Raw genomic sequence first — 27,667 nt, 5'->3', positions numbered from 1 at the left:
AAAAATAGCAGCAATGCCTTCTTAAAATGGACTTGACTTTGTGCGAATAACATACGTTTTTTTTGTCTTCCATCTCACAACTGCCTTTTGCTGACTGTCATCCCTCTTTAGCAGATCAAGAACAACACCGCTGACAAAACGATCATCATTTTATTCTTTTGAAATATTTCACCAAACATTTCACAAATGTTATCTTTAAAACAATGGGGAGCCAATGGATGGAGTGATTGATAGCTATTTTACCTGCTCTCGCCTTTAGTTGATTTAATCCCTCATGCTCAGTCACCTGTCAAGTGCAAAGGCTTCTTGAATTGCACATCTCCTTCGAGTGCCCTCATTGAAACCAATGACATTTATTGACAGAAAATGATACTTATTTTTGCAGAATTAACTACATAATTAATGAACTAAACATATGCTTATGTTATGAAACATTACTCGTCTTCCACTTATTATGAGCTAGGCCTAGCCTATGAAACCGTAACATTTGTTATGACAATTCTTCGATTAGGCCTATTTTATGGAAATATAGGCCTACTGAAATTGTAACCAGCTCTTTGTGGTAGGCCCTAGGCTACTTCCAGAAGGAATGCAGATGCTTTATTGATAGGCTTTCCATCTTAAATTGTGTCGGATTTGAATGCAAAAATGGGTAAAAAAATATCTGAAAAATTGTTCACTGGTTTCCATTGGTTTCAATGAGGGCACTCGTGTTCTGGTAGGGACTCGATTTTCGGCACGATAGCGCCATTCTGCTATACCATGGGGTGCGAGCAGATCTCATCCTGCATGATCTATTCTACAGTATGCTGAAAGCATCCCGGGATCAAAGTCATGCAAAACATATATAGGCCTACAGCACACCAGGGTTAGGCAATTGTTTTGGTCTAACTGCCACATTGGGGTTAAAATATAGAATGAATATGCAGAAATATTAAATGAAGGGCCATGTGCTGCAGGAAACTCGCCTCTGTCAATAATACAAATGAGAAATAATGTAGGCCTACACTGACATACTTCTTGGCTATTTCACTTTGGCTCATTGTAATGAAATGTGTTTACATGAATACTATGCTACATACTGTATGGGCTATGTTTCAGTGTATGGACGTTAACTTTTACTTTGGTTCACAATACACCACAGAGGACTGGTGCAGGAAGGAGATGCAGAAGGACAGAAGGTGTTCTTCTCTTGAGCAATGGCCAGATGGCAGGGAGGGGAAAAAATAAAGTTCAAAAGTCATTCGCATTTTCTGAGCTCTCATCGTGGTTGCACAACACAACGCACCACTCAAAGCGCACCTTCTAAAACGATCTATATAGCCTACACTCTTACTGGCATAGACACTCTCAGAACCGCAACGGCCTGCCTTATCAAAGTACCGTGTTATAGCTGAGGACGATCCATAGCTCAAGGTAAGTGGGAATGCATCACTAAATATTTTTCTGACAAATTAAGTAATAATATGTATATTGTGATGCTTTTGATGTGTTTTGCCTGCTATGTTTTTTTAATGTATTTATTTTTGCCTCCACCAAGGAGGGCATATTTTCTGTTGCATTGGTTTGTTTGTCTGCAGGATAACTCAAAAAGTTATGCAGTTATTCAATTTTGGCGGTGATCTGGATCACGATCCGAATCCAGGAATTTTTAAAAATTATTATTATTCACCATTGTGGTATAGGGCAAATTTTGACATTACTGTCCAACGCCACAAAACAAGGCATATTAGTGTGTAACATAGTCAAATGTTCTATTAAAGAATTTCTTGGCGGAGGTCTGCATTTCTAGTAATAGTATTATTTTCGCATTTCAACTACACTAAACATGGCATCTCTTCAGAGATAACCGCATATTGAGGTCAGCGGAAACATAACACAAAGTACTTTTCCCTGACAATAAATACTTGTAGCAGTCTGTGATAAATTATGATGCTTTTTTGTTTTTTATGATTGTTTTACAATTGTTCAGTTTACAGATGGGATATTCATTCTAGATTGCTTATTTAATTCTTATTTAATTAGTAATTATTATGAATGGATATGAACTGATATTCATAATAATAATATTGTATTATTATTATTATTATTATTATTATTATTATTATTATTATTACTATTACTATTATTATTATTATTATTATTATTATTATTATTATTACATCTGTGTTCACATATAACTGGCAGCAGAGTACAAGAGAGTGTAAGTCCAGCAAGGATACAGAGAGCTCAACCATTATATAAATAAAAAATAATATCCTAGAATGCAGAGAAGTCAGCTTCATCATCATTTATTATGTATATTATTGTTTAATTTAGGATGCAGAGAGCTCAATTGTAATACAAATATGTATTAATGTATATATAAATGTATTTTCTTGTGTAATTTAGGATGAAGCAAGTTCAACTGTGTTGGCCGGCCTGCCTGGTCCTCTGTCTTGTGGTCTTTTCACACCATGCGTAAGTGTGTGTGTGTGTGTGTGGTTTTTTTTTTCATTTAATTTTTTTCCCCTTGGATAAAATGTCTGCTAAGCATAAATTAATGTTGTGTGTGTGTGTGTGTGTGTGTGTGTGTGTGTGTGTGTGTGTGTGTGTGTGTGTGTGTGTGTGTGTGTGTGTGTGTGTGTGTGTGTGTGTGTGTGTGTGTGTGTGTGTGTGTGTGTGTGTGTGTGTGTGAGTGTGTGCGCGTGTGTGTTTCTACAGTGATGCCGGAGCCCAAGTCCAATGTCCAGACAAGTGCAGCCCTCAGAAGACAGGAGTGAAGACGCTGGCCGAACTCACCCACACAGCCTGCCATGCCTCCACCAAATTTGGTAAGAGTGAGAGGAGTGTGTATGAGAGAGAGAGAGAGAGAGAGAGAGAGAGAGAGAGAGAGAGAGAGAGAGAGAGAGAGAGAGAGAGAGAGAGAGAGAGAGTTAGTCAGGAGTTAAGACTCTGAGGATGCCNAACTCTATATGCAGCATGCAATGCCTCTACCACAGTCTTTCTCAACGGGGGCTCTACAGCCCACCAGGGGGTGTTTGGGTGCCTGAGGGGGGCATTGAGAAGGACACAGCTGAGAGAGGGCGGTGCTTAGTTGCTATTGGGGGGCATTAGTCAATTTTATTTTTTTAATACTAAGTGGGACGTTAGCAGGCAAATGATGAGGTCAGGGGGGTTGATGAGATTCTTATGATAAGGTCCAAGGTGCGTTTATTAAAAAAAAAGGTTGAGAACCATTGCTCTACCACATTTAGTAAGAGGAGTGTTGTGTGTGTGTGTGTGTGTGTGTGTGTGTGTGTGTGTGTGTGTGTGTGTGTGTGTGTGTGTGTGTGTGTGTGTGTGTGTGTGTGTGTGTGTGTGTGTGTCTGTGTCTGTCTGTCTGTCTGTCTGTCTGTCTGTCGGTCTGGGTCTCTGTGTGTCTGAGAGACAGACAGAGGGAGAGTGTTGGGAGAGAGACGATGGGGCGGAGGGAGAGTTGAGAGAGAGAGGGACAGAGGGAGACAGGAGGACACAGTGAGATACAAAGGAAGACATTGAAAGAGAGTGGAAGACATTTTGGTTTATTATTATTGATCATAACAATAACAATAACTCATGTGAAAAATCAGACTCTCCTGTGCTTTTAAAAGTCTTTTTGTAAGCCCTTTTTCAAAGGCACTAGCATTGTTGTTGTTGAAATATATAAAAAATATATAAATTACATTACATTATAAAAAATTTGTCTATTATTATTACTATGAATATAAATGTTATGCTCTATGTTAACAGGTTTGTCCAGTATGTTTTATTTTTTATTGTTGTTGCTGCTGCTGCTGTTCTTGCTGTTGTTTTAAATATAAATATTGCTAGTGAGATGTGTGTGTCTGTATTCATACTTTGTATTTATATTATAGTGTATGTTTGTACTGTACATGTTTATTATTACTGTTGTTGTTGTTTCATTGCACTGTATGTTAACAAGTGTGTGTACTGTATGTGTTTGTTAGTTTTCGAGGTGACAGTGGAGAATATGGAGTCTTCACTGACTACAGACGCCTATAACATCAGCATGCTGGAAGTTTTCAAATACGGTAACACACACACACACACACACACACACACACACACACACACACACACACACACACACACACACACACACACACACACACACACAAACACACACACACAAACACACACACACACACACACACACACACACACACACACACACACACACACACACACACACACACACACACACACACACACTGAGCACAGGCACCTATGACATCAACATGCTAGAAGTCTTTAAACACAATAACGCTGCTTTACTCACACACAAACACACATACTGTACACACACTCACACGGACACACACACACTCAAATCTAATAACTAATGTCTGTACCTTAGATGCAATCGAATGGATGAAGATTGTATCTTCATCTCTACACCGTTGTGCATACACACGCGCGCGCACGTGCACACACACACACACACACACACACACACACACACACACACACACATACACACACACACGCGCGCACACAGGGCCGATGACAGCATTGCCTGGGCCCCCGGCACAAAATCATCTGAAAGGCCCGGCTCTCGATACACACAATGTAATGACCAAGTCTGGGGCCCCTCTCTCTGGATCTGGGACAACTGACCCCTCTGCCCTCTGTCGGCTTCCCTGCACACACACACACACACACACACACACACACACACACACACACACACACACACACACACACACACACACACACACACACACACACACACACACACACAAACTCTAACATCTAATGTCTTCTGTGTATTTCAGGAGCTGACGACCCCATGGATCAGGAGCGAATCTTCATCTCCGTACCGTCGTGCAAGAGCCAGCTGGGCCTGAAGCCGGGCAACAACTACCTGATCATGGGTCAAGCCAGCAGCATCAAGCAGGTAGCCGGGAAGTGAGTATCAAGATGGTTTACAAGTTTATACGTTTATTTATTTAAGAAAGGGACAGCATATATTGCCAGCATTTAAACAAAAATGCTAAATATACAAGATTGTAGCCAAGAGGCTAATTTCCGTCTTTTGTCCCTTGACAGGTTTGATGTTCCTTAAAAAAAACAAAGTGAAAAATACTAAAAATACACAGTTTTTGCATACAATTGTAAAAAAAAGAGAGTCGAAAATACACACACATTTTAAAATATATAATACAAAATACAATTACAAAATATATGGTGTGTGTGTGTGTGTGTGTGTGTGTGTGTGTGTGTGTGTGTGTGTGTGTGTGTGTGTGTGTGTGCGTGCCTGCCTGCCTGCCTGCCTGCCTGCCTGCCTGCCTGCCTGCCTGTGTGCGTGCGTGCGTGCGTGCGTGCGTGTGTGTGTGTGTGTGTGTGTGTGGTACCAACTATCTCATCACTGACAAGTCAGCAACCTCTCTCTCTGTCTGAAAGTGAAAGCCCAACTGGGAAACTGCAACTCCCACTGTCATTGCAACACAGCACTCCACAGCACACAAGTGTTCACTGCACACTGCACACAACGAATTTGCATTTATGCTTCACGTGTGCAAGGGAGCAGCAGCCCCCAATGATGCCCCAAGTTGGCTGCAGTATTGTCCTACAGATGGTTCAGCAAGTGTCAACCCCCCCCCTCCTCTCTCTCTGTCTCTGTCTCTGTCTCTGTCTCTGTCTCTCTCTCTCTCTCTCTCTCTCTCTCTCTCTCTCTCTCTCTCTCTCTCTAGGTACTACTACATGTTTGATGAGCATACCTGGCTGCAGTATTGGCCTACAGATGTCCAGGGCCAGAGTGATGCCTACAAGAACCAATACGACAACCTGGAGCAGTTCCGCAATGACATGAGCTTTGGATGCAAGAGCTAAACACACACACACACACACACACGCACACGCATACGCACACACACGCACACACACACACACACACACACACACACACACACACACACACACACACACACACGCACACACGCACACACACACACACACACACACACACACACACACACACACACACACACACACAAAGGAATTCACTCCCGGCCCACACTTTAATACAAATTTGACAATATTTGTGATGTGTCATGGGATAATGATATTAAAAATAAAATAAAAATAAACATGAGCAAAACACCCAAGTGTCCACTCTGTGTGTTTGTTGGTGCGTCAGTCAAACAGGGATGACAACAGGGAGTTGGAGGGGGGGGGGGGGCAGTTATCTGGGCCCAGGGAGAGAAGGGGCCCAGAACTTGGTCCTCATGACATTGTAGGCCTATGTATTGGGTGAGTGGACCCTTCAGGTGACTTTGTCCTGGGCCTGACCAATACTGTCAGTAGCCCTAGTATCACATTTACCCATTGCATGAATTCAAGAAATGACATACAATGATGGGCAACCTGGATTCAGAAGTGAATTATCCAGTGCCACAGATTGTAAATGACCAGGTCATTTGGAATATGTGGCACTGGACTAAAAATGGTAAATGGACTGCATTGACATATAACGCCTTTCCAGAGAGAGTTTTTCAGGGGGCACATATAATGGCAAAACACATCAATCGATATTTTTGGTTGTGAATATATAATAAGCTAAAAATGCATCATGCCGCAGTTAGAAAATGTTCAAGTTCATCCCAAGGGCCAAGAGCAGTAACAGAACAATTACACGCAAGACAAGACAACAAGACACTGGCCATCCCATATGTCCTACCATTGTTAAAAAAAAAATAGGGCCCTCATCACCAATACAGGTGGGGCCTGGGCCCTATAGAGCAAATACCCCGCTCAACCCCCCTGGCCAGGAGTTATTGTACGGGGGCCCTGACTGACAACTGAGAGAGAAGGGGGAGGATGAGACAGTGAGAGTTCTTATCAGCCTGTCAGGCATCTTCTCTGGTGGTGCAATGGCTCTTGGAAAGGAAAGGCAACATCATGACAGGGTGACTTTTGCAACCTGCAACTCACGGTGCTTTGTAAGACACATCTTTTTTAGATACATCTTTTGTCAACAGCCTTGCTTTGCGTTTTATACTTTCACCCAAAGTGAATTAGTTTGGCTACATTAAGTAGGCAGTAGGGCAGAGGTAGGCAGACTATAAGGCCCGGGGGCCACATGCAGCCCACTGAGCCATTTTATAGGTTACAAAGTGATACGTTCACCCAAATTCTTAAAATGGCCACCCAAAACAAGGGCCTTGTGGTTTTGAGATTACCCATGTATGTATGTATTCATCTCAATACATTTTATCACAGTTTGCAGGAATTAAATAGCCAACAAGTTATGTCAGTGTATTAAAATCATGTCAACGTATATCATTTGTTATTAATGATACAGGTAAGTTGCCTGTGACATCTGGTCCTAGGCAAGGCAAGGCAAGGCAAGGTTATTTATATAGGCCTAGCGCATTTCATACACAGGTGCAGCTCAATGTGCTTCACAAAGTTAACAAATGTAAATGAAAGGAAACAGGGAAGAAAGAAGGAAATGAATTAGAGTCAAAAAAACATTTAACATTTAAAACATTAAGATGAAGTCATAAAATAAAATAAAACAAATTAAATAAACATAAAATTAAAAATAATAATAATAAAAAAGAATGATATGTAATTTAAGCTAGGGGAAAGCATCTGAGAACAGCTTTGTCTTGAGTCTAGATTTAAAATGATCAATAGTGGGTGCATTTTTTACATCATCTGGAAGCTGGTTCCAAAGCTTTGAAGCATAGAAGCTAAAGGCTGCCTCTCCACACTTTGTTTTGACTTTTTGAATCAGCAGCAAATTCTTCTCCGTTGACCCTAGTGACCTGGTTGGTGCATACAGCTGATCCAGTAGATATGTGGGTCCCATTCCATTTAATGGCCCTAGCCTGTGGCCAGTATTCAAAACCCAGTGTGGCCCTTTGGGCCAAAATCATTGCCTGTCCCTGCAGTACAATATGGGCTACAGTCCCCTATCGTCATCTTCCATTATCCTTTACATTGAGGATTCAAAGGCTGAGACCCAAATCCATGAGGCCTGGCGACGGCATCCTATGTACTCCACTCAAAGATGTTTGACGGAGTCAAAAGTCGGCTTTGCCTAGGCTAAAATCCATGACCAATAGACCATGATTGCATGGGCTTTGAATTTGGCATTTTGACATTTTTGATCATCTATATGTATACTATTGTGATTCATTTTGTTAAGCATTTGTGCGTAGGTAGCTATGTTTTCTCTCTCTGATACATAATAATGGCACAATTAATAACAGTACTTACAGTATTTCTCAATTGGTTTTGTACATTTCTTGAATCTCTCTCGCAATTTGCAAAACATAATATTCATTCTCAAAACAGCTTTCACAAATGGCAAAACATCGTGGATGACCTGCAAAACCAAGTCTCTTGCTCAAAACCCAAGTTTTTGTGTCGATGAACGTATCAGTGCCAGCAGAATGGTTAGTCATTGTGTCATAGTGTGGTCCGTGTATGGACAAGCTAGTCAAATCGCTTTGTCATGTTGTCAATTGAATAGTACACTCTTGAGGATCTTTTCTGAAACAAAATGTTGTTTAGATTGGATGGGAAATGTTGTAAATTCGACATTATATTACATTGATCATGATAAGATTGTCCTAGATATACATTTAGACTATGACTATTTATTGACAGGTTTTCTCACTGCAAAATAGGAAAAATAGGAAAAATAGCAAACTCTGGTTGAGGTGTCAAAATGCGCCCTCTACCATCCCTTTTTACTTGTCTTGCAAGCCCATGTGAAAAAAATCTAGAACTGTAAAGCAAAATAAATTTGAAACAATACACTGATACTGTATAAAGTGCACTTACTGTCTTTTGAAATTATAGGGAAATATTGTAATTTTGCGTGGAGCGTAATTATAAAGGGCACATGAGGCATGAGTAATATAATGCAGTACAGTGCCTATTGTTGTATTGCATGCCTGTTTTCTCTATCCCTTCTATTGCCTTTGATTAGAGAGAGTCAATATTTACCTGTGAGCAATTTACCAATTCAGATCACATTTATAGATAAAAATCCAATGGAAATTATACAGTGCCTATCACATTATGACAGCTTGGTAAATAATTTTGCATGTCAAGACTTGAACTATGACACAGGGCCTAAATGTTTTGGGGGGTGAGATAGTTTTGTGTATTCAGTGACAATGCTTTTTGAGTTATATGACAAAAGCAATTGATAATGTACAAAAAAGCTGAGAATTGTACACAACCATCTGCATGGTGATGAAAGCATTTGCTAAATGTTGAAAACTAGAGAAACGTATTTTACCATGTGCACAGATAACAGCAGGAAGTCACAATTGAACAAGAAGTTCTGAGAATGGTTATTCTGTTGTGAGAAATGTACAAAACCAATTGAGAAATACTGTAATAAGTTATTACTAATAACTAATGGTCTAAAATAGCCATTGAATGAAATACAATGCAACCATCATGTTGGCTGCCCTGTAAGGTCGTCTGAGGCCCCCTGGTGGACAAAACAGTGATCTGCAAGTTTCTGATATGCCAATACATGGATTATGTTAATTCATGGATATCCTGCGTTTGTTTTATTTATTTTCGCATGAAGAACCTGGGGCCAAGGGGGCATGATAGAGAAAAATGCGAAAATTGAGGCTGTGGAGGGCCATGGCATGCCTACAAGTGGTCTCTGTTGAGGGGACATTTCACGGATGGACATTTCTGAAACGTCAAAGTTTTAAACTGCCTTTAGTCCTCCTCAGATCTAGATGGCGCTGCAACTACAGATTTGTAACAGTGGGCGAGTGGAGGAAGAATAGACACATTTGCTGTCAATTTACGATTACGGTCGGTCGCAGACAGACGTCTTCTGTGAATGTACTGGCGGGAGAAAGTCGTCTTGTGATACCCGTATTTCCATTCTTTTTCAATCAAGAATACATCTGGCTTTTGTTTTGCTCGGTGAATTTGTAGCTTGTTCAGTTGTAAACCCAGTCAAGTAGCTCAGTCAACAGTATCTGGTCGGGAAGGTTTGTCAAGCTAGTGGGCTAGCTTGTTAGCTTGCTTTGTGCACATTTTGCCTGACTCGCAGTCGCAGCTTTACTTTTACCAACACAGACCAGAGCCTTTGTGCATTTCTAGAACGAGACGCTTTGTACAGTTGAATTGACGTTTCACGAGGTTTGAAGATCTTCGGTAAAGTGCAAGGCAGAACAACGCCAGCGTGAACAACCTTCACCTCGTCACCTGGTGATCAGCGGGGTTTATAAAGAGAGGTGTCAAGCAACCCCGACTTTTACCTCGCTTTTGTCCAGAGAGAGGGTTGACTATTCAGGACGGACCGACGACATCCTCCGAACTCCAGTTTGCATCGTCTTTTCCAGCTGCAAGATCATGGCCAAAGTACAAGTGTTGAACGTCGCTGTTTTGGACAACCCGAGTCCGTTCGGCAACCCCTTCCAGTTTGAAATCACATTCGAGTGCATGGAAGATTTGCCCGAAGGTATGTAGAATACAGCACATAACTGCAATGAGTGGCTGCCTGCAGGTGCTTATTTCTGTGGAAAAAACTCATTTTGAAGAAGCATCGTGAAGCATGCTTTCTCACCACTGTACTGTATATGCTTGGGCATTGACAGTAATTGTGATATTTCGTGTCAACAGTCAGTTGCATGAAGATTGATGGCTATTGCCATTTTAATCTTTATGAACCATAGTTTGGCAAAGCTGGACAATGCTGCTCTGCACATACGCTTACTTGTGGTTTTAGATTGTGTACAGTGATTTGGAGGTGTCAAACCAAGGTATTGCACCGGCATTCCCTAAATATCAGCCATATACAAGAAATAACCTAATATTTGGATTATAATGGCGTGTAAAGAAAAAAAAATTGGCGCCGGCGCGGATTTGGATGGAGCGAAAATGATGTCACCCACCTTCCTGGTACTGCTATTGGATGGAAGGTGGCGTGTGGGCGGAATATCTCGCCTGTGTATGGGCACGCCGTGCGTCAATATTCCTCTTGAGCCCACCCACACAGTTTCCTAGAACTTTGTTTATAATAAATTAGCCATTGATTCACGTTGTGAGCTTCCAAGACTCCTCCTACTACTACTCTTGACAAGGATGACCTGACTGAATGAACATTTTCAGTCAGACATCGATTCTGTCTGCATTTGGGCAGTCCCTATTATATGTAATATGTTGTATTGGATAGACATGCATCTTCAGACATGCAGTGGTGTAGTCTACGTAGAACGCAGGTATACGGAGTATACCCACTTCTAAATTTCAGGGATTTCAGTATACCCACTTAAAATTGATTGATCCATTGTTTTGAATGGCACAAATATATACAGTATACCCACTTCAAAAAAATCTCAAATATACAGTATACCCACCATAAAAAAGTAGACTACACCACTGCAGACATGGTCTATCTGAAATGTTGTCTGTGTGGTGGGACAACAAATGCTGGTAATTTAGTGGGGTGCCAGTCATGGGGGTTAGAAATTTGGGAGAGTGGCAGCCGTAGATAACCAGGTAAATCCAGAAATCTTGGCAGCTGTTTTTGGAGGGGTGTGTGTGGTTTTGACAATCTACATGGACTCTGTTAGAAGATGGTTTTTTTTTCTGTGTGCTTGTCAGATTTATCAGATATATCTCTTGTCAGCTTGTCAGGTGACTCTCTCTTTCTTGTGTGTTATGTAATAAGACAAGTGTTTTAATTTCAGTGTGTGTGCGTGTGCGCGTGTGTGTGTGTGTGTGCGTGTGTGTGTGTGTGTGTGTGTGTGTGTGTCAGACAGACCTGGAGTGGAAGCTTGTACATGTGGGAATCTGTCATAAGAACGATGTGATATATCTCGCTCGCTCGCTGGTGTGGGTCAGATGTGGAAGATTGTACATTAAATCTATATCTCTCTCTCTCTTGTTTGTATGTGTGTGTCAGATCTGGAGTGGAAGATCATCTACGTGGGCTCTGCGGAGAGTGAGGAGTATGACCAGGTTCTGGACTCTGTGCTGGTCGGACCCGTACCTGCCGGACGACACATGTTTGTGTTCCAGGTGAGAGAGACACACACACACACACACACACACACACAGGGACCCGCACCTTTTGCGTCTTCTTGCATCCACAGTTAATCCTGTTGGGTGTGGTTCATCCTTCTTGGATGTATGCAGATATTACCTTGCATACAGTGGCTCTTGATAAATCACAAAGACTTGCTGTCTCGGTCAAAGATGCAACAGTGCAAAACTGTGCTCTTACCCTGTTAATTGAACCTTCACACTTCACTTTACTGGTGCAATGTGCATTTAATGAAGATTGACCAAAAGGCAGGTCCACTTGAGCCATGAAACTACCCACACTGAAATGTGGGCAACACTCGGCAACCACAGTATTTCAGGCATGACAGTGGAGGTGCGCGCCCCTTTAACACTGCAGCCAGAGATGCCGGGAGAAAGATAAACACTTTGAGATTCTACTTTGTTTTACTGATTGTCTTAACCTTACTTTTATCAATACACATTCAAAATAGTTTGTCTGCTCCTTGTTATTGAACCCTGTAGTGAAGGGGAGTAGAGTTGCCCAGCTGGGACTCGAACCCAGACCTTCTGGGGTAGTAAACCGGGGCTCTGACCGCTACACCAAAGAGCCAGGCTCGTTGGCAAGTTAGTCAGAACACACCCACAACCCTAGTGATGGTCACTCCATCACACTGCCTTCCCCTTCGGGAAGCGCACCCGTGCGCTTCACACACTCATGGTGTACCTCACGCAACTGCCATCATGCTTCTCCCATCCAGTGTGCCCCATCATCAATGCTTCACCCATCACTGAGGTCCCTCACACCAGGGTCACCAATCTTGGGGTTCCCTCACATGGAATTACGGCTCACACACCATGGATACGCTTCCGATGGCCTCACGGTACCGCCCCACTTCTGACACCATTTGTAACGAAGGGTAGTAGAGTTGCCCAGCTGGGACTCGAACCCAGACCTTCTGGGGTAGTAAACCGGGGCTCTGACCGCTACACCAAAGAGCCAGGCTCGTTGGCATGTTAGTCAGAACACACCCACAACCCTAGTGATGGTCACTCCATCACAAAGGCCAACTAGCAGAGTGTGGCCTGGAATGTTGGTAAACGTCCCTCCCGAAGCCTCATACAGTATCGGTAGCGCTGAACTATCGGACTGGTCCTTTAGCTCAGCGGTGTCGTGCTGTGCCTCCCATACCCGATCCGCATTTGAATTTTTAAGCAGTATGCATGTATGACTATATGTCAATTGACAATGTAATGTGAAACTATACCTCTTTTGACCATAGCCGTAGTTGCTTAATTATCAATAAGCTAGACAGACAAACTCTTTTGCTCCCTCCCCCTCTGACGTTCCCATTGGCTCTCTGGTTTGATTGACAGGCGGACGCTCCAAACACGGGCCTGATCCCAGAGAGTGATGCTGTGGGCGTGACGGTGGTCCTCATCACCTGCACCTATCGCGGCCAAGAGTTCATCCGCATCGGTTACTACGTCAACAACGAGTACACAGACCCGGAGCTGAGGGAAAACCCACCTGTCAAACCAAACTACACACAGGTGAGACGCGCACACACACACACACACACACACACACACACACAGGTCCCATGTTAACTGCAAGTACACACTGCTAAACAGTCCCTCCAGTTTTTCACGATTCAGCGATCGCGTGGATTCATGCAAATTCAATGATATTCCGCATAATTTCACGATGCCACATAATTCCTGTAAAGCCGCATTTTTCCCGCAAATTTTCCCCTTTGTCCCATTCAACATTCTGTGGAGTTTATAGGCAGCTGGCATCCAGCATGCATACCTGTCAACTTTGAGCTCCCAAAACCCGTAAAATTCCCATATTTTAAGCCAAAATCCGGGAAATTTTCTAAAGGCCAAATTTTGGCAGTCAACGGGATGACAGAGACAGATCGGACGGTGTGTTCCACTCTGCTTTTCACAACAGCGCGCGTGCAAAGACAGATCCTGTCTAAAATCCCTCAGCACACGTTTTACAGCGTGGAGAAACAATGCAATGAAAACAAAACTATGAAATGAGCACAATGCGTTTCTTCTTGTTGTTTTGTCGCACAAGTTGTCTGTTCGTGCAAAACTTCGTGCTGGTACAGGTTGTGATGGTTAATCGCATGATTCGCTGTTCCGAGGTTGTGTTAGCCTATGCGTTGCATGAACTGACAGTTTCTGAGGAAAAGAGTGGGCGCACAAGCGCTAGGGAGCTCGAGGTTGATAGCTCGTATTTTCAAGGAACTTCAATTCTTGGTGGTATCTGGCATAGGCTACCGTCTTCTGGCAGGTAGCTTGATAAGCAAGACCCTCGTCTCTCTTCAAGAGGGGGTGTGGCTCGTCGGACAGGGACGTGGGTAGCCTATAAATAGCTGGACCGACTGTGTTTTTTGATAATGTGAAAAATCCGGGATATTTCCACCTGAATTACCCCCATGGCCAAATGTAACTTTTGTAAATGTAATTTGTGTTGGGATTTCTACAGAAAATTAAAAGGAAGTGTGTTTCTGAATCTCAATCTCTTTTGTCTTAAGCCTGCTTAGACTGATTGTGGTTTTCAGTTACCAAAAAAAACCAGAAAGGGGCGCAAAATCTTTGCAAAAAATGAGAAAATGCTGCCACAAAATCAGACATTTTGACCGCAAAAATCACAAAATCCCAGTGCAAAATCCTGGAGGGCTAAACACGAAAATCCTCTGCTGTGCCCTGACCAAAATCATCCCTAACTTGTCAGTAAAGCAATGTTTCTACTACTATGGTTTTGCCACGAGCAGTGAAACAAGCAAGGACAATGGCGAAATTGTGCCCAGACAAAACAAAGCAACCCTAACCTATCAAAGGGTGTTGTGGAGCACGTGTTGAAGGGGCTCCAGGTAGGATTAAAAGTGAAATTAATCACTGTCCCGAGTCAGCCGATTGTTATGTGCAGGGCTCTGAATTAACCTTTTTCATCACCAGCCAAAATGGCTAAAAGATGTTAATCCTACAAGCTAAACACACACTCACTAATGGACTAATGGGTCAAATTGGCTGCTAAGTTGGTCTTTTCTACCAGCCAAACTGAAAACCCTAAATGCAACTTTTTGACAGAGAGGTCCGAACGAGTGTCGTGGGAAACACTTTTCATACGAAAAATGGCTTTGTATCAAATCAGATTTGTATCAACTGCTGGCATTCGGTGATGAAAAACATTCTCACAGCGACTTTATTTGAACAGCATTTTTTCATCACGGTGTAGATTCTGAGACAGGCATGCCACGGGCACCGCTCAAACGAAGTCATCCTACCTTGTACCCCTTTAACATGCAAAGTCGTGATCATCTATTATACTAGATCAGGGATGTCAAACTCAGGCCCGGGGGCCAAATTTGGCCCGCAGAGCCATTTTATTTGGCCCGCCAGATCATTTCAAATGTGTATTACAGTTGGCCCACATACACCATAACTGTATAGAGTATTAAGATTTGAACATGAAAATTTGTATATCACAGGAGTATGAGTGGGCCCAGGCCATTGAAACATCTCACACTCAAATGCAACAGAATGTGCAGGCACATTTGAACTATGATGGGAATCTGTTTAGACATTCATTTAAACATAAGCAATTTTAGTCCATTTTTGTAAAAAAAAAAATATATATTGAGTTTGGCCCGCGAATTCGCTCCAGATTTTGATTTTGGCCCTTGGTCCATTTGAGTTTGACACCCCTGTACTAGATGATCACTGTATGTCAATAGATAAGCGATAGTGTGAGTAAACACACTGATGTTTCTCCTCTCCTCTTCCGTCTCCCCATCCAGCTCCAGAGGAACATCCTGGCGTCTAACCCGCGCGTGACCCGCTTCCACATCAACTGGGAGGGCAGCTCGGAGAAGATGGAGGACAGCGAGAACGTGGACCCGGCGCCCAACACCAGCTGCAGCTCCAGCTCCGCCATGCTGCCCCCCTCATGCCTGCCGGGCAGCGCCAAGGGGCCCCCGCCGCTTGGACTCATGCCAGACAACTCCATGGACTGCCTCTGAACGAACACACACACACACACACACACATGGACACACACACACACATGGACACACACACACGGACACACACACATAGACACACAGCCTCTGAGAACACAAGCATACATGCGCGCACTCAGACCATGCTCCCTCCCTTCCATGGACTGCCTCTGAACACGCACCAAGGACACGCACACACGCACGCACGAATATAGCCCACTCTCCCTCCCCTCTACCTGGCCGCCCTGCTTGGACACATGCCAGACAACTCCATGGACTGCCTCTGAATGCACGCACGTACGTGCACATGCACCATGGACACGCAGCCTCTGAAGGAACACACATACAGACCGTGCTCCCTCCCTCCCTCCCTCCTAGCTAGCAGCCCTGCTTGGACTCATGCCACCTAAGTCCATGCCTTTGAACACGGACACACACACGGACACACACCATGGACACAGAGCCTCTGAGAACACACACGGACATGGTTGGAGGGACGGACGGACACACGGACAGCCTCTGAGAACAAATACACCCACACCCCATTTTTCAGACCTCCTGCCTCCCATATGCCACTCCGGTTCATGCCCAATAACTCCATGGACTGCCTCTAAAGGATCTCTCTCTCACACACACACACACACACACACACACACACACACACACACACTTTCTCAGTGATGAAAAAGCACTAATGCGGAGGGGGTGTTCTGTGGTGCTGCCTCCCCACCCGCCCAACACATTGGGCTGTAGAGAAGATTTCTACAATGTCAACCAGCAGGTCTTTTTTTACACACACACAGACACACACACACAGACAGACAGACAGACATCCCAGCACTTGCAAACACTTGCCACACAATTGCTGATGTTTTCATGCACACCTAAACAATCCGCACTTAGACATGCACACGTGAGAAGCATTACAGGATCACACAGCTTGATGGCATGGCCAATAACAACAACAACAACAACACACACACACACACACACACACACACCAGCATTGCCTCCCATCATTGGAGGGCCTATATATCATATTTGTACTGTGTGTCGGCGTGTGCACACACATTTTATAGGGAATGAAGCAGCTAACCATCCTTAATTTTTGAAAAATGAGTGTCCTTTTTGGTTCTTGTATTTGTTTTTTATGTGTGTGTAAATAGTATATATATTGACACAATCAGAGGCAGCCAAAAAAGTGTTCTGTTACCATGCTCATCGGGACCTCCTGCCATTTGTGCTTTCCCAGGCTTTTGATTGGCTGAGGTTCATGATGTGGCAGTGTTCCTTTTTCCTCATTGGCTCTTTGTTTTTGTTTGTTTTTTTTCTTCCTGATTCTTTTGTAAATATCCCCCCTTTTCTCCCCCTGTTTTCTCTTTTTCAGGTAAGATGGTATTTGGATTTTGTCGTTTCTTAAATGATTGTTGGTCAAAAAAAGTAACGAAAAATAAACTGAAGTACTTGTTAAATACTTCTTGCTGTACTTTCTTGTGCTATCTGAAAAAATTCACTTACTACATTACATTTCGCCAACGCTTTTATCCAAACTTGCTTGGTTATTTTAAGTACAGGGTGCTGGTTACAGTCCCTCAAGCGGACTGTAGGAGTTATGTAACCAGACCGTGCCCTCCTGGTGACGCAACAGCTTCAGCGTTGCTACCAGTCAGGTCAAGAGCAATGGAAGTACTTTCTGAGCTCCCGCAAAATCGGGAACTCCTCCCACTTTGTTGGGAAGCAAACAAACTAAGGGAGGCCGTTTGGGAAATATTCATTGTTATGCTCTTGGTCAGAACAAGTCTCGGAAGAGATTTTGTAAGTCGATTATAATCAGACTATGTTATGTGCCTTGCTGAAGGGCACCTCAGCCATCGAGTGTGTACCTGCATGGTACAATGCTACACGGATCCATTGACTTTCACTAGCTTAGCGACATATCCCCTCTTTTAACTTATCTAAAACCAAGACAAATAAGACACTTTACCACCTTTATTAACCCCAGCCAACGATTTTAACTGTATTAAGCCCCAAAATAGCATATCCCTTTAACCACGGCTGCCCATACCCCCCATTCACCTTTTGCGTGTTCCAGAGACTGACTGGTGTAGGAGGATATTGCTCAGTAGAGTTTCTATTACTATTTCTTAAAACACATCCCTTTGAAAAAAACAATGCATTACACACACGGACAACACACTTATTAAAAATAAAAGACCCTCTTATCAGTGTTTTCACATTTTACATGACATTACATTACATTACATTGCATTTGGCAGACGCTTTATAACCAAAGCGACTTTCAAAAGTGGACATAATCAAGCCAACATCACAAGCAAATACAAAGTGCACAGGAGATATACAGAACAACAAATGCAGTTGCAAAGAGGGGTTAGTTTGGATGACTGGTATCTCCGCATTGAGAGCAGGGTTTGACTGCAGCGTCATAATGTGATATAAGACTGCTGTGAGGTGCAGCAAGACAATTGATAAGGTAGAGACGATTCATATGGGTACACGTACCTTTCTGGGATCCATGCAACGTAAACTGAACACCCCTTTAGGAGATCAGCTGAAGTTAAGAATGAATGACTATCGTACTTCTTTTGCAAGCAGTCACCAAATGCCACAGAAAAAGAAAAGGAGGAGAGGGTAACCGCCCTTATTAGACCGCACTTGAGCACACTCCTTTGCATTGGTGACGCATGTTATGATTTATCTTTGTCTACCATATTGACTGTCTTGGGTGCAGCGGCATCCTAGTGCACCTGACCCCCAGGGCAAGACATTGGCACCTGCCAACCGGCCAAAAGTGGGTCAAATTTTGTCGTGGCTAGCAATAGACACTAGACTAGACTAGCCTGGACTCACTAGCCAGGGGTGTCAAACTCAAATTGACTGAGGGCCAAAATCAAAATCTGGAACGAAGTCGCGGGCCGAACTCAACATTTATTTTTAAAAATGGACTAAACACACACTCTTTCCCATCATATTTGTTAGTTCAAATGTGTCTGCACATCCCGTGACACAGCAAATTTCATGTTCAAGTCATGTTACGCTATACATTAATGGTGTATGTTGGCCAAATGTCATACACATTTGAAATGATCTCGCGGGCCGAATAAAATGGCTCCGCGGGGGCCTGAGTTTGACACCCCTGCTCTAGACACTTTGGCAAGTAACTTATTCTTGGGTATGACATATCTCAGTAGAGTATATCTTTCCACTTCTGTTGTATTTAGGTTCCAGAAAGACCTTTCAGATTATATTTGTCTGATATACGTCGTTCATAGCACTAAATGTCTTGTTTTATTACTTCATTTTCTGAGCTTGGATGTATCATGGTAAAGAAAATATTTCTAAGGAAATACTGACAACAAAACAGTGGCTAATAGAGAGGCTGAATGGCTAGTGACTCTGGAAAACCACTAGCCACTGTGGACGGCGAGCAAAAAGTTATTGTGAAGCCCTGCTGTGCTGACCCCATATGGTGTTGATTTATCTGTGTCTATATTGACAATCTTGGGTGCAGCGACCTAATGCACCTGACCCCACATGGGCTACTCTACAGGGCACAGACTAGATATGGCTGCAGCTCAGGGGCCCCTGTCTGCCACGGGGCTCCTGATTGGTCAGACATGAAAAAATTGCAGAATTGTGACAATATACACTATTGAAAAATTAATCTGTTGTGTTGAGCACAGTTACATTTTATCTTTGATTCCTAGCTCGTAATTATAACACTGTATTTGTTTGCCTTACAGAAACCTGTAGCATAGGGGCCCTAGGCCATCTTAATCCTGCCCTGCTACTCTACACTAGGGCTTGACGTTAAAGGATAACTCCAGCCAATTTCAACATGCAGTTGTAATGCTCACACTACCCTTGACTTGGCAGTACCCGGTGAAGGCTGCATGTTTCGGCTCAGTCCTTTCCGAGATCTGAGCTATTCTAATGGGGGTAGATTTTGTTTACATCAGTGGTTCTCAACCTTTTTTGAACAAACGCACCCTTGACCTCATCACAAGCCTCCCAACGCCCCCCCCTGATCTCATCATAAGCCCGACAACGCCCCCTTAGTTTTGAAAAATGAAATGGATCAATGCCCCCCTATTGCAACTAAGCACTGCCCGCTCTCAGCTGTATCCTCCTCAATGACCCCTTTGATCTCCGGAATGCACCCTGGGGGGCTGTACCGCCCCCGTTGAGAAACATTTTACAGTTTACATTAAACAGTTTACATTAAAAACTTTCTTAACATAGGCCTACTCCAAACATTTTCCCAAAAGGTATCGCTGTTTGCTAGTTGTCTGCTGATGTTGCATAAGCTTTTGGGTGTTTTTGGGAAAAAATAAAAATATTTTTTGAAATGTCCTGCCCCCATTACAATGGCAAGGATCTCAGAAAAGGCTGAGGAAAAAAAAATCTCAGGTACTGACACATCCAGGGTAGCGTGGGCATTACAACTGCATGTTGAAATTGGATAGATCATCCTTTAACTTTTTTTGCTCACCAGCCACTGTGGCAGGAGGTGGCTTTCCCCAGTCAAGTAGCCATTTAGCCTTTCTGCCAGCCAGAGTTTTGCTGTCAGTTTTTTTTTTCTTTCTTTAGAATATTTTTGCCATTTAGCATTCTTACCATTCACCATTCTTACATTCATACAAACAATTGATGCAACTACTGTGATTTGTCACACCAAAGAATAAGTCATTGTCAAGTTTTAACAGCATTTGGCCGGTTGGCAGGTGCCAATGCCGAAACCCTGGGGCCTTATGTACAAAGACATCTGTATAATTCCTACTGAATCTTTGCGTAAGTAAAAGTCTAAAAAGATTCATTTTGCACCTAAAATTCAGTCCATGTATAAACAGGTTTTTATGCTGATCCAATGTGGTATGTCCAATTTCACATGGAGTTTTGTACACCTGCACTTTTTCATGTGAAGTCAGTATTAGAACATCTGATAATTTGTGTGAAAAGTTATTTACAAAGCTTTTTTGGTAGGTAAGCAAGTTTTGTACATGATGCACCTGCTCTACAAGCCCATAAGACCCCAGATTTTAAGTCAAGATCAACAACCCAGAGGGAAATTTGTCTTGGCCACAGAGGTGTCAAACGTAAAAGTAAATTCATGATGTAACTACAAAACTAGCACATGATATTACATAGCTGTTATACCACTCCATTGTACCTAGTGAGATTAGACTGTGTTGGTACCAAAAAACACTAAAAACCTAACAAGGACCCGCCACAAACTTGATCCAACCAGTGGAGAGTCAGCTGATCGTAAGTCAAGTACACAGGTTTACTTGTCTTACTCAGATACGTTACCTGTGTTTATCTTTTTTTTTCTCTACATCTGCTTGTCCATTGCCAGAGTTGCCACATAACAGGGGGAATCCATGGCCTAATGGTCAGAGAGGTGGTCTGAAGATCAGACGGTTGCAGGTTCAAATGCCACCCTTGCCTCTCCCTACACCTCCATCCATGGCTGCTGATGTAGCCTACCCTTGAGGAAGACACAAACCTATACTGCCCCAAGGACTGTAACCAATACCCTGAACAATAATACCGGAAACTAAGTTGCTTTGGATACAAGGGTCAGTGAAGTGTGATGCAATGTAATAACACCTAGAATACTTTCACTTACAGTAATAAACCTTGGTGTGATGATGATGATGAATGGACAGCCAAGGCCTGTTATTATTTGCTGGACAGCAGGGTGATCTTTTCCATGTTAGGAAAGCCTCCTCTAGGCAAGAATCAAAACAGCATCTTACTTTGCGGCATGAATACATGTCTATTGTTCTCATCAATGATGATAGTGTCAGTCATACACACAAACAGTTTTAGCCAGTCGGCCAGTGACAGGCCGCGCGCACACACCCCTGACCCTCTGATGTGGTCGACCAATCAGCTGGCAATTGCGCTTGTCTGTCATCCAGTATCCCAGCCTATCAGATGGATCGGGAGGCGGGCACACCTCCGTCACTCACTTCTCAGAAGTTCCCGTCTGTTTTGCTTGCCTGCCTGGATGCTGACATTTACACAGAAGGGGAGTATACATACATGCACAAAGACAGAAAGCACAAATCATACGTGGTTTTCGTGGTTCGGAAATATTTGGCGTTGTATGCATTGTGCTTGTTCAGTGAAAATGCTGATGGACCCGGTCTTGGACTTGGAGCGCTGAGCTGAGCTGAGCTGTGCGCATCTGTACACGGTGCTGGGGGACAGCTGAAGGCGGATTCGACTGGACTGGTGGAGGCAGAGGGAGAAGAGACCACCACACACACACACCACCGCACTGGCTGCCTTGGCTAGCCCGAGGCGTGGAGAACGCAAGCGATCCCCGGGGCAGGATTTGTATTGTGGAAGCAGCTTTCCCCTGCGGGCAAGTCGGCGGGCAGCATAGGAGAGAAACGGACCTTCTGATTTCGATGCCCCACGCGATCGCAACTCTATTTCCCGTCATTACACAGCGGCGCACAACTGCACACACGCGCGTCTGCTCTACCAGGCAACCAGAGCCACGCCGGTGTTTTCATATCGGCACCAGCCAGCAGCACCATCCGACGCGGAAAGGGGGGTTCGTTGAAGCCGCATTGGACACCTTTTACAGGAAATATCTGACCCACTACTATCCCCTGTCCAATGACGGAATAGGCCAGTTGTATTTCGCTCCACTCGTTTGGGTATTGTAAGCTAAACGCGCAACGCAGACGGAGAATATCAGCGGGCAACAGCAGAGAGAAAAAACATACTTCTTGCAGAAACGGCGTGTGGCGTGATACCAGAAATAACCAGAGAAGTCGGCCATTGGTTATTTCTGTCTCCTTTTGTCTGCCTATTAGAGACGGGCGTTTTTTCTCAAACGGCTCCGAGCTCACAACCACCATCAACACGGCTGAGTCGTCGGGCAGCGGGGACTGGCTGAATCACCAGCCGGGGAGTAGGCCGCAGGATATGGGCAACAATCCCGCCTCCAGGCGCGGTAGCGACATGGAGAGTGGTGGGTGTACGAGTATACAGTGTTTTGTGCGTTGGCGTATGCATGTAATGGTTGTGTAAGCTACATCACGGCCACGTTATTGCTGTCGAAGAAAAGCTATTGTGGGTAGATAACTGTATGGGCTACCTGCAGTTATACGATGCGTAAAACAAGGCTATGTTGACAGGTAGCTTAAGCGTTGTATGCATTTGGGGCGCATCTCCACTTCAAATCAGATCTACCCAAGAGGCACATGGTTGTGTCTCCCAAATAGGTTATCTTCACACAAAAAAGCACACAAACATAAGCTTATTATTTATTTCGAATATTAATGTCAGGTTCTTGTGGGTGGAAAACCCATTACGCTCGGCTATACCTGAAATCTGTGTGGCGGTCTCTCTCTCTCTCTCTCTCTCTCTCTCTCTCTCTCTCTCTCTCTCTCTCTCTCTCTCTCTCTCTCTCTCTCTCTCTCTCTCTCAGTTGCATAGAGAGAAGACAGAGGATGAATCACTGGTTGTGGAAGCGTAGGCTATTGCAGCCATACTCGGCGCCATTCACAGAAACTCCACGTTCACCAGGAGACCTGCTGCTTTGCTTTTTTAAATGCACGCTTGGCATAGGCAGGAAACCAGTGATTCTGTCAACCCGATGTGATTTGGCATCTCTGAAGCATACGTGAAAGTGTGTGTGTGTGTGTGTGTGTGTGTGTGTGTGTGTGTGTGTGTGTGTGTGTGTGTGTGTGTGTGTGTGTGTGTGTGCGTGTGTTCATCACTAACTCTGTGTGTGTGTGTGTGTGTGTGTGTGTGTGTGTGTGTGTGTGTGTGTGTGTGTGTGTGTGTGTGTGTGTGTTTATGTGTGTGTGTGTTTATCCTCACAGTGAAGGAGTTCCTCGTCAGAGCCAAAGAAGACTTCTTGAGGAAATGGGAGAACCCTGCACAGGTGTGTGTGTGTGCCCGTGCGTGTGTGTGTGCGTGCGTGTGTGTGTTGCATCACACTGACTGTCAAAAGACACAAACAGGCCGTGCTCAATATGAGTGGAGGAGGAATGTGTGTGCAATGCATGCACAAGTGCTACACTGTTATTATTACCATGTCAAAACAGTTTGACCTGTTATACCAGTGTGTGTTTGTGTGTGTGTGTGTGTGTGTGTGTGTGTGTGTGTGTGTGTGTGTGTGTGTGTGTGTGTGTGTGTGTGTGTGTGTGTGTGTGTGTCATTGTGAGTCATTGTGCTTATGTCTTGAAAATATTAATAGCTGGATGCAGCAGAACGTCTTGCAACTTAATAAAGACGAGACTGAAATAATTACTTTTGGTTTTGAAAATGGAAGACAGAATGTCTGTGCTTACTTAGAATCCAAATCACTTAAGGTGTCAAAAACCTTGGTGTGATGTTGGACAGTAATCTCGGTTTCAATGCTTTCATCAAAAACATCTAACTAAATCTGCTTTTTGGCACCTTAGGGGCATTGCTAAAATTAGGATTTTGTATGTAAACAGGATTTGGAAAAGTGAATCCATGCTTTTGTTACCTGTAGAATTGACTATTCCAATACCCTAGGCCAGTGTTTCTCAACCTTTTTTTAAGCGAGGCACCCTTTCAATTCATGAAAAATTTCAACGCACCCCAAACCAACATCGGCATCGCATCTGATACCACAAAAGCTTAGAAAAGTAACACATTTGGAGACGTCACACGACCTACGTTCGAAGTTGCAGCTGACTGGGGCGACCTATATTTACTTTATTGTGCGTAAATGGCAGATGAAAGATTCCACTGACTAGCATTAACTTATCAATTTAGACGAATATGTATTATATTACAAAATTATATTATTATAATTGTATTATATTACAAATTGTTTCCGTGGCACCCCTGAGGGGGGCCCACTGCACCCCAGGGTGCCCCGGCACCCCTGTTGAGAAACACTGCCCTAGGCTACTTGCAGGTCTCCCCCAAAGGTCACTCAGGCAGGTGCATCTGATCCACAATGCTGCAGCAAGAAGTCTGACTAAAACAGAGAAAGACACATCATTCCAGTACTTAGGTCATTGCACTGGCTTCCAGTGAGATTTAGAAATGTGTTTAAAACGCTTCTGATAGTTTATAAGTTACTGAATGTCTTAGGCCCTACATATATTGTATTGCTTGAGCAATATTATCTTAATAGATAAGATGTCTTAGGTTAGTGTTTCTCACCGGGGGCGGTACAGCCCCCCAGGGCGAATTGGGGAGCTCTAGGGGGGTGTTGAGAAGGATACAGCAGAGAGGGGGCGGTGCTTAGCTGCCATTGGGGAGCATTAGTCCATTTAACTTTTTAATACTAAGGGCGATGTTGTCCATCATATGATGATGTCAAGGGAGCGCTGAGAGGCTTGGGTCAATGAGGTCAAGGGGGCGTTTGTTCAAAAAAGGTTGAGAACCACTGTCTTAGGTCTTCATAATCCCAAAGTTTGTGCCGATCAGGTCTTAACAGGGTGACATGGCATTTAGTCAAAATGCTGGAACCAACTTCCTGTCCAAATTAGAACTGCCCCAACAGTATCTTGTTTTAAAAGGAAGTTAAAAACAGATTTATTCTCATCTGCCTTTGGTGATAGTTTGTTAATTACACACTATCTATAACACAATATGTTTTTTTCTTCTCTTTTCTCTATTCCTTAGCACATTGAATGGCATTTGTGTATGATAATGTGCTATATAAATACTTTTGATTGTTTTTTATATATTGATTGTGTGTGTGTGTGTGTGTGTGTGTGTGTGTGTGTGTGTGTGTGTGTGTGTGTGTGTGTGTGTGTGTGTGTGTGTGTGTGTGTGTGCGCGTGCGCTTGCGCGCATGTGTTTTTTACTCTGTTTTACTCTTATTTGTACATTGTTACATTAGGCTATTACCTGTTGCACTAGTGTGTGTGTGTGTGTGTGTGTGTGTGTGTGTGTGTGTGTGTGTGTGTGTGTGTGTGTGTGTGTGTGTGTGTGTGTGTGTGTGTGTGCGTTTGAATCTTTTCCATTAGTGGTGTGTGCATGTAACCTGTCGTACTGGTGGTGTGTGTGTGTGTGTGTGTGTGTGTGTGTATGTGTGTGTGTTTGTGTGTGTGTGTGTGTGTGTGTGTGTGTGTGTGTGTGTGTGTGTGTGTGTATGTGTGTGTGTTTGTGTGTGTGTGTGATTCGAAAATGCTGTTAAAACCACAGTATGAATGTCGATCAATATCAATGTGAGCACTCATTGTTCTTGAAACAACTGTCTTTCTAAAACTGGTGTTTCCCTTCCTTTCCAATATGGTTCAAATGTACAGTGTATGTCTGAGAGTCTGTGATCCTGATTGTTAACTGCATTTTGGTTTCGGAGCATGGCAAATCCGAAGGTCCCTCATCACAGTAAATTCTGCAGTGCTCATTTAACACTTAGAGAGTACATTTGAGTCCAAATGATGTCAAATCAACTATCCAAGTGTTGAATTAACAACACAACATTTACTGTGTAGGGTTGCCAACTCCCAGGGGGAAAAGTAAGGGGCACCTCATTTACGTGGGGAGTCTGGGGGCCCCTCCCCAGAAATGTTTGTATTTCTTAGACACAATTTCCTGCATTTTAACCAAGTTGCGTCCCGTTTCAGCTCAATATGGAACTGTACTTTTGTTTCTAAATACGGGACAACTCCGTATTTCAAGGGACGGTTGGCAACCCTACAGTACTTCAGACCCTGGTGTGAGCTCACAAAGCTGAGTAGAAATACTCAGGGGTCTGCCAAGAGTCGGGGTAGGTCAGGTGTGAAAAAAGGAGCAAAGAAGTGTGAATGAAACCCTTGTCCCTCTAGTGGCCATGAAGGGTAACGACACCCTATTTTCATCCCCCTTCCTGAATGAACTTGGGACTGAATGAACCTGGATGGAATGTAACTATAGAGGGACTGTGTACACATCATTCTGTGTGTGTGTGTGTGTGTGTGTGTGTGTGTGTGTGTGTGTGTGTGTGTGTGTGTGTGTGTGTGTGTGTGTGTGTGTGTGTGTGTGTGTGTGAGAGAGAGAGAGAGAGTGTGTTTGTGCACATGTGCGTGTGCGTGCGTGCGCGCGCGGGTGTGTGTGTGTGTGTGTGTGTGCATACGCGTGCACAGGCCCTTGTTTCTCCTTCATCACTGAGCTGTGAAATTCTTAATGGATTGTTGAAGAGCCTAACAGTCACCTACTGCAGTTGTATGCTGCTTTTAGGTCATTACACAACAGCATTGTTTCAGTATGGTAACACTTGAGAATATGATTCGCATGTTAGCCACTAAGGTGCTGTTTCCACGTAGCAGGGGATTTTTGAAAACACATTGGTTTTGACCCTCCGTCTCCATGTAGAAAGAGTTTTAAAATTTACATATCAAATATCCGGCTTTAAAATATAATATGGAGTTTTTATTTTTATCCACATGCTGCCTTTACACCTAAACAGGAGAAAAAATATCCACATTTAAAAATATCCGGCTGCATGGAAACAGCACCTAATACATGCCAAATTGCTGTGGGTCAACGATGTTTTGTTTTTGACTCAGAAGTCAGATGCCCACCGTTAAGTATGGTGGCGGGGCCACCATTACATGAGCTACCTTGCTGCCTCAGGCCCTTGTCAGTTTGCTATTATCAGTGGAACAATGAACTCAGAG

General features: G+C 43.6%; 3 protein-coding genes across 3 annotated transcripts in view; all 3 read left to right on the top strand.

Moving 5' to 3' along the window:
- The first annotated feature begins 1,356 nt into the window (after nucleotides 1-1,356).
- On the top strand, nucleotides 1,357-5,869 carry LOC134438491 (complement C3-like). Its single transcript, XM_063188102.1, has 6 exons — nucleotides 1,357-1,416; nucleotides 2,392-2,460; nucleotides 2,704-2,813; nucleotides 3,969-4,052; nucleotides 4,797-4,929; nucleotides 5,715-5,869. Exons 2-6 carry the CDS (start codon nucleotides 2,393-2,395, stop codon nucleotides 5,851-5,853), a joined length of 534 nt encoding a protein of 177 aa, XP_063044172.1. The 5' UTR covers nucleotides 1,357-1,416; nucleotide 2,392; the 3' UTR covers nucleotides 5,854-5,869.
- Nucleotides 5,870-9,812: 3,943 nt separating this feature from the next.
- Nucleotides 9,813-17,508, top strand: asf1bb (anti-silencing function 1Bb histone chaperone). The gene is made up of 4 exons (XM_063204489.1): nucleotides 9,813-10,474; nucleotides 11,921-12,036; nucleotides 13,396-13,572; nucleotides 15,834-17,508. The coding sequence occupies exons 1-4, from the start codon at nucleotides 10,366-10,368 to the stop codon at nucleotides 16,053-16,055; spliced, it is 624 nt and encodes a 207-aa protein (XP_063060559.1). The 5' UTR covers nucleotides 9,813-10,365; the 3' UTR covers nucleotides 16,056-17,508.
- A 4,572-nt stretch (nucleotides 17,509-22,080) lies between these two features.
- Nucleotides 22,081-27,667, top strand: part of prkacab (protein kinase, cAMP-dependent, catalytic, alpha, genome duplicate b) — a 28,097-nt gene continuing 22,510 nt past the window's right edge. The window contains exons 1-2 of the mRNA XM_063204481.1: nucleotides 22,081-23,043; nucleotides 23,900-23,961. Coding sequence (XP_063060551.1) covers nucleotides 22,998-23,043; nucleotides 23,900-23,961 — 108 coding nt within the window. The 5' untranslated portion in view covers nucleotides 22,081-22,997. The remainder of the gene's footprint in view (nucleotides 23,044-23,899; nucleotides 23,962-27,667) is intronic.

This window comes from Engraulis encrasicolus, chromosome 1 (genome assembly GCF_034702125.1).
Source record: "Engraulis encrasicolus isolate BLACKSEA-1 chromosome 1, IST_EnEncr_1.0, whole genome shotgun sequence".
In the NCBI taxonomy this organism is placed as follows: Eukaryota; Metazoa; Chordata; class Actinopteri; order Clupeiformes; family Engraulidae; genus Engraulis; species Engraulis encrasicolus.
This window is presented reverse-complemented; position numbering and strand designations above follow the sequence as displayed.